At 43.5% G+C, this 7,981-nt stretch overlaps 1 protein-coding gene across 9 annotated transcripts in view; it reads right to left on the bottom strand.

The window, feature by feature from the left end:
• PLPP1 (phospholipid phosphatase 1) overlaps nt 1-7,727 on the bottom strand; it is a 116,294-nt gene extending 108,567 nt beyond the window's left edge. For 2 of the 9 annotated variants that reach the window (XR_016392648.1, XR_016392647.1), the window contains exon 1: nt 7,234-7,725. Coding sequence is in view for 7 of the 9 variants with exons in the window: in XM_089908859.1 (XP_089764985.1) it covers nt 7,234-7,291 (58 nt within the window). In the remaining 2 variants the exon portion in view is untranslated. Of the gene's footprint in view, nt 1-7,233 lie in introns of all 9 variants that reach the window. The other 7 variants (XM_089908859.1, XM_089908857.1, XM_089908858.1 and 4 more) reach the window with 7 other exon arrangements.
• Nucleotides 7,728-7,981: the final 254 nt, after the last annotated feature.

Genomic DNA, 7,981 nt, shown 5'->3' on the forward strand with positions numbered 1-7,981 from the left:
ACATGCCGCGGAGCGGCTGGGCCCGTGAGCCATGGCCACTGAGCCTGCGCGTCCAGAGCCTGTGCTCCGCAACGGGAGAGGCCACAGCAGTGAGAGGCCCGCATACCACAAAAAAAAAAAAAAAAAATGCCCTCGTCAGAGAAGCCTTCCTTGAGATTGCCACCCTCCAACATCTCACTCTCTTCTAACCTTGTTTTCATTCTTCCATGGCATTCACAAACATCTGTAATTGTCTTACATTATTAGTATAGAGACCTTACCTATCTTTTTCACAGTGATAATTACAGGTCCTAAGCACATAATAGCTAATGAATAAATAAATGAAGGATGTTGCAAAGTCAGATATTTTAAAAACTTAACATTGTGTTAAACACAACATAAAAAATAGTATCAGGTTAACATATGTCAAAATAAATATCTGAAGGAATTCCGTGGAGGTCCAGTGGTTAGGCCTCCATGCTTCCACTGCAGGGGGCCTCGGTTCGATCCCTGGTCAGGGAACTAGGATCCAATAAGCTGCGTGCCGTGGCAAGCAAGCAAGCAAGCAATAAATAAATAAATAAAACCTGATTGGAAGAGTGAGAGGGGGTATAAAGAGGTATTACACAATAGCTTTTTCTTTGCTGCCTGCTTAACTGCAGATAGGAATTCAAACAATAGAATTTACACAAATGAGGATGCACAATTAAGGTCATTCAAAAAATTTAGGAATATTAAGTCTACTTTTTTACATGGTCACTCAATCATTTCCAAGGCCTGGGCAATAAAAACAGTGAAGGTGACCAGAGTGTGGCTAACTCCATTTTCTTGATTAAGCTGAAATTCAGGACTTAACCACTGTATAAAGTAACAGTTTTTCCATTTGTTTAATTACATTGTACCACAGACTATACAGATCGATTTCTACCACAGCTGGGATTACTACTACCTGAAGATTATATATGTGGTTTTTACATGTGACTGATAAAACACTACTATTTCAAGATGTTCTGTAAGCTTCGAAGACATTCCATGAGTACTCATGGGAAACGGTTTAAAGTTTGTGTTTTTGTCCCTATTACAAAACGATATTGATGTTATTTTTACTAAAATAATGATGTTGCTATAGTAGGATTATAGATGATTAATTTTATTTGACAAACATATTGTGCACATTAAGTGCAAGGCACTGCTCTAAACCCTTTATATATTGACTCATTTAAGCCTCACAACAACCATACAAGGTAGGTACTTTTATCATTACACAGCTGAGGCAACAGAGGCACAAAGAGGAAATTTGCCCAAGGTCACACAGCTAGTAAATGGAGGAGCTGGAATGTGAACCTAGGCAGTCTGGATCCAGAGTCCGTCACTAGACTGTGTTGTCTATCTAATGTTTTAAAGAAAAAGTCATTCCCAATGTTAGACTAGTTTCAGTTAAGTAAAAACAACTCTGAGCCATCTGGGCTTTAAACCTAGACAGCAAGAAGGTTGAAGGAAAGCAGGCTGGAGTGGAAAAAGTGAAAATGAAAAATAAGGTAAGTAGAAAAAGAAGAGGGCCAAAAAGAAAGAAGAAAGTTACTTGTAACCACTGCTCATAATATCTGAATGAACGCTTTTTCATACAGAAAATAATAAAAGAGGCAAGACAGTGTCCATATAATCCCTAACTAGCTTATTACATAGACTGTATATTTCCCTCTCATATGCTGAATTAAGCCACCTAAATTAGGAGGAAACAAACAATTAACATTCCAAAATCCTTTCCATAAAACTGAAGCTACAAGTTAACTGGTTCACTTAAAATGTGGGTGTTTAATGACTTACTACCAACTTCCTTTTTAGCAGGGTAAACAGTAACAATTTAAACTTTAATTTCTTATCAAAAAGAATTAGAATAATTCCACAAGCTAAGTAACACATAGGAAACTTTGGTAGAACTCAGCCAAAAATGACTAAACAAGAAAGAAATTAATAGATTCATAGCATGTCCATGAGTTTCCAAAAGGATGTAATTCAAAAAGAATATAAAGGAAAAAATTACTTTTCATAAAAGCTATAGAGGGGAATGCTCTCTGAATATTTCCATACTCTATTCCAAGCAAGGTAAATTTAAGTTTAAAGTCAACTGTATAAAACCAACTAGAGCCAAATACTATCAATTTCCTCCAGGCCTCTGCTTTTGTTCCAAACTAGCCATTTAAAGGTAGAAAAAGGGGCTTCCCTGGTGGCGCAGTGGTTGAGAGTCCACCTGCCGATGAAGGGGACACGGGTTCGTGCCCCCATCCAGGAAGATCCCACATGCCGCGGAGTGGCTGGGCCCGTGAGCCATGGCCGCTGAGCCTGCACGTCCGGAGCCTCGGAGCCTGTGCTGCGCAATGGGAGAGGCCACAACAGTGAAAGGCCCACGTACCAAAAAAAAAAAAAAAAAAAAAAAAGGTAGAAAAAGCCTTGCAACAGGAGGCCAGTCTGACCCAAGAATATTACCAGTTTGACAAATTTTTGTTCATCTTTTGAAATTCCTTCTCTCTCTCTGTGGCTGAGAGGGAAGAGAACAGTTACATAAAACAGAGAAACAAGCACAGTAAACTTTCATCAGAAGCAAAAGAAGTTTGCTGAATAGAAGTTAACAGAAGTTGAAATGGCAAGTAGGATAGGCACTATGTCCTATTTATTTATTTACCTCTTTGGTATCTAACAGAATGCCCAGCACCTACTAGATAAGAAACAAATACATGAGTGAATTCACCCAATAATGAGTGAATGAACAAATAAATGTCAGGAGAAAAGGGAAGGCTGCAGACTATTTAGCAAGTGAGACCCTTTCATTAAGTATTTGATTTTTACTTGAGAAAGGGGCCCAGATTCAGGGTCAGGAAAGGGAGCACTCGTGACGGGTACTACTTAAGGGGCAGGATGATGTCAGCATAATTACTGGAGAAGAGTAAGTAACAGGGATTCCACAACCACCTATGGCTGGCCAATGTTTTTTGCTGCCACATTTTCCCCTAAATTTATTGACTCTGATTTGGCATAATGGTGATACCACGTTTGCAGCATGCTGAGGTAACCATGACCCACTCCATTCCAAGAAAGCCAACGTTGGAGCTCACGAGTTGCTGTATCACCTGCTATTATAGGAAACTGTAACTGGTGTCAAGTGCAGAAAGGGAAGTTACCTCAGATCTGTTTGGACATAACATGAGTATTATCAGTAGGGCCCTGGAGAAAAAACAGCACATCCAAATAAGGTTTTCAAGAGAGAATTTAATGAAGGAATAATCTTCAAAAGTATAGGCAGGGTTTAGGGAAAGCAGCAGGGGATGGTGGAATACTCCCACACCAGCAACATGAGAAAGTCATTATCATCTCTAGGCCTAAAGGGACAAGTAAAGGGTTACCAGAACCCAGAAAGATCTGTAACTGTAGCTGGCTGGCACAGAAGGCCACTGAATAGAAGCTGTGACCTACTCACAAAACATAGAACAGCTCTGGCAACACAAATCCAGCAGGAGTAAACTGGCTCTTCCAGGCCTCCTGCTCTTGTCCCATTGGTCCAGGCCAACCAGAAACCAAAAAGCAAGAGCAGGGTGGAGAAAAGATCTGAAGGGGCAAAAGGAGAATATACAATACAGAAGGATATTCCAAATGACCGCCACCCAGCAAAACACAGGCACATAAAAAGCCTTTGCCAGTTCCACCCAAATCTTCTAGGCATCATGAGAACCTGCAAAAAAGTTATAAACACAGGTGCTTATTTGGGTTCCCACTGCCCTATATCAAGTTGAGGAAGAAAAAAAAAAGATTCTAAGAGTAGTCCTAGGTAATTTTTGTCATTTCTGCATCTCTAAGAATAAACAGACAACCCTTTTATCTATAATGGATCACATCTAGAGCAACTCTCTTCTTTGTACTCAAAGGCCATCTATTCCATACCTTCATTATTACACTTATCATGATGTGTTGTGACTCTTGTTTGTTTCTCCCTCATTAGACTCTGAACTCCTTTAGGGCACAGATTGTCTTATTCATCTTTGTATCCCTAGCATTTAACATGAACTTGGAACAGAATTAGCCTTCAATCAATGTGCACTGAATCAATTAGTGGACTCAGTGTCCATTAACTGGCAGCCTAATGCCAGGGTGCATAAAATCTAGAATGACCCTCAGCAATTAAACACTAATAAGTTTTATTCAGGACATGGTTTAAAACATTGAGCAAAAACACAGCTTTCATACCAGCCCACTACCATTCTCTATAGAACAGCTTTTCTTGTGTGCTCAGATGGTATTTATGGCCTTTTCTACAATCATAGAACTCATTATCAAAAGAGCCAGAGAAAGATGGCAAGACCATGCTCCATCTCAGAAAGGAATCAAATATACATCATCTCTCAAAATTCTCACTCTTCTTCCAAGAATTGACCAGACCCACTAAAGGAACTAATAATCTGGGTATATTATATGGAGGAACTCACGTTTCCCAGCGGTGATAACACTGATTTGGGGTAGAAACACGTATACACATGTGCGCGCATGCACAACCCACACACACACCCACAAGCATGTTTAACTATCACTTCAACAGACGTCACCTTCTGTAATATTATAAAGTAGCCATGTAACACAATCACGTAACATCAGCATATCAAATGGATACACTATATGATGTTGGGTGACCATTAACAGAACCTGGAACATATTCACATCATAATTATGAATCACTTTTACATAACCCTGTACTTATGAAGTGCTTAATCATCTTTTTGTTGCTATAGTCAAATCTCACCTGTAGTTCTCCAAAGAAAAAGAAAAAAGTTAATGCCAAGTTGATAACCCTCTTTGAGCTACCACGATTTTAGGCCACCAATCTCCTGCTGTCAGTAAGATGGATGAAAACCAAATTTAAAATTTGGTTTAAAGTGGACCCTTAGACTCCACTAGAAAGGTGAGTTTGCTATAAAAATATATTATCTCCAAAAGCTCAGCATGAAAATGCTTTGTATCTCTAGCATCACTATTCTCCTTCACTGCTGCTTGTAATGGAGTGTTGATACTGTTAAATCTAATGTCATCATATATACCAAATTAAAATAACACTTCACTTTCTATTTAGGAATAGGGAATTCTGGGCTTATCTTGACAATACACTGAATTACTTTAAAACTCTAGTAACACAAGAACAGATAAAATGTGTTTCAAATAGATCGGTATAAGTATCTGATACTGATACTAAATGCATAAGTCCCCAAAACAAGCTTTTTCCAAAACCATCAAAGATACTTAAAATCATAAACACAATTTTATCTTTTTTGAGAGCTGTCATAAATTCTGCAACTGTTAGGCCCATGTAGCAATAAAATTACCCTTACCTCTATAGGACAATTATGTGATGTTTCCATCATATTGAAAATATAGACTGCAAGAACCTACAATTTATAAAGTTGTACTGCATATAGGTTCCTCCATTATATATGAATTAAAACAAAACAAAACATAGATTTACCATATGGCTTTCTGTTTAATAACACTGAGCTACCTAAGAGCAGTATTATGTTTCATCTATCCTGGTTCAGTGTTTGGCCCAAAGAGAAAACATGACGTTTGTTTCATAAATTACCAACTCCCACAAGGTAGGAAAAGGGGAAGTTTATGTATAATTCTGACAATACACAATATGTGGCAATGACAGAATAATATCCAATATATTAGAATTATCAAAGTTACTTATGACTAAACATTTTTCTCTCCCTTCACTATAATGTAAATGAAGTTTAACAAACCTCCACTAACATTCAGTACAAGTTAAAATACATTTTTAAATATAACATCTTTACCAAGGTAAGTTTTTCACTGAAAATAAATTTGAATATATTTAATGTAATTATGAATATGTCCAGACATCTGAAAGGATCACTTGTGCTTCTATAAAAATAGTGTTCCAAAATCGTGTTTCCCTTTCCTGAACTGAATTCCTAAAATTCACTGTGGAGCTATACAGTAAGTGTCTTCGTAAACAATAAAGATGTTTCATAAATAAAAAAGATTTTTCCTCAAAAAACAGGTAACAGAATTTGTAAAACTTCGGCAAGACTGCGAGCACCTAAATGGTCAGGTTTGAGGCAAGAGACTGGAATACTGGATTAAAACCGGGGAAAATTTCCTATCACTGAAAAGCCATTATGCAGACCTGCATCTAGGATGCTAAAGTCACAGCTCTCCAACCAACGCTGAGAACTTGCCAATACCATTACTTCGATACTCAACCATAAGTAGGACTACCCAAACACAGAGCAGGTTTTCTTGTTGTCGTTTTTTCCATAACATATAAATAGTTCAAAGATACTGCCTTACACAATACATACTGAAAAGGTGAAAATCTCTCCTCCCAACGCCTATCCCTTAGCCAAATGACTTCTATTCTTTCTCGTCAAAATAAAAGAACAACTGGCAACCAGAAGACCCACAACTGAACTCTTCTGTCAGAAAGACAACGCCAAATTTGCTGCAGCCAAAGAAATGTCTAGTGCTCCTTCTGGGCTCTCACAGGAGATGGAAAGCTACACAATGGCAAGGTCTGTGCAGAGAAGGACACAGCAGGTCTGGGGCACACCATCCCCACTCCAGCCCCCAAAAAGCAAGGTTCTTCAAACCTATAGGCAGAAACCTGGCATCATCACACCCACTTACAGCCTGACAATTTACAAGCTGGTAACACCTTCTAATTAGGAGAGTTCTAATCTTTAATAGACGGAAATGTAAACGGCTTCCCACAAATAAGATAAACCTGGCACTGGCGCCAGTTACTGAGAACCCCCAACGCATCAAACCTCCCGTTTCGCTACTGAGCCTGATGAGCCAGTGACCAGGCTTCCCTACAGCCGAGAGGGGAAGAGCCCACCCTCCGGGCTGGGAGTGGAAGGGGAAACAGAGGACAGGAGAGCAAGGGATGGAGCGCAGAGGCGTGAACAGCGTCCAAGCAGGGTGGGCTCAGCGCACCGCTGGGCGACAAACGGCAGCGGCCACGCGGGAGCCGGGGTGCGGGCTGCGAAGCGGGGTCCCCGGGCTGCGGAAACCGCCCCCAGCGTCTCGCCCGGCACGGCTCGCGCGTCAGGCACACACACCCCCCCACCCCACGCCCGTCCGCGGCTCTCGCCGAGTCCCCTCCCAGCGGACACACACCCGCAACCCACCAGTTCAACCACACCCCGGGCTCGCGCGCACACGCCCCTCCGGCCGGCGGCGCGTACGTACCCAGCAACACGCAGAGCACATCAAGGGCCACGTACGGCAGCCGCGTCTTGTCAAACATGGTCTCGGCGCGGGCTGCAGACGAGGCACCCGATTCACGAGACCGGGCCGGGGACTGGCGACGGCTCCTCCCAGCCGGGGTAGAGCAGCCGAGGGCTGACGGGGACCCTGCGGCGTTCTGATGGGCAGCAATGGCGCCCGCGACCCCTTCCCTCACAGCTCCCGCAACCACTCAGTCGGGGCCGAGAGGCTCGTGTGCCAGCCGCGGCGGGTCCGTTGCCTCAGGCCCTCCTCGGTCGGCCGTGGCCCGCCCCGGCCGCTCGCTGTCCAGAGCCAGACGCCGTCTCCAACAGGCGGGGCGTCCGGGCTCGTGCTTTAAGGATGGGGACCGGTAGGGAGGAGGAACACGGGCTCGGCCCCTCCCGCGGGGCAGCGCGAGACCCGCCTGCGCGCGGCCTCGCGGGCTGGGGGAGCGGGGCAGAGGCGGGGCGGCCAGTGAGGGGTGACGGGGCGGGGCCGGGGAAACACCAGGCTGGGGCGCGCCAGCCAATCGGCGCCTCTGGCCCCGCCCCGCCCGACCTGCGCAGCCCGCCCCTCAAGTGGGCCGCGCGGCGGACGGGCGGAGCGTGGGGTCACCTCCCGTGTGGTGCGAGGGGTGTTGCTCAGATCCATTTTCAGCCAGTGGTCGCCCAACCTGGCCTCCGCATCCCTGGCCGCCGGTCATTGCTGATTCGGGGGGAGAGCTGGACTC

Source organism: Delphinapterus leucas, chromosome 3 (genome assembly GCF_059928025.1).
Source record: "Delphinapterus leucas isolate spDelLeu-1000000601 "Yukka" chromosome 3, BTC_Dleu_Yukka2, whole genome shotgun sequence".
Lineage (NCBI taxonomy): Eukaryota > Metazoa > Chordata > Mammalia > Artiodactyla > Monodontidae > Delphinapterus > Delphinapterus leucas.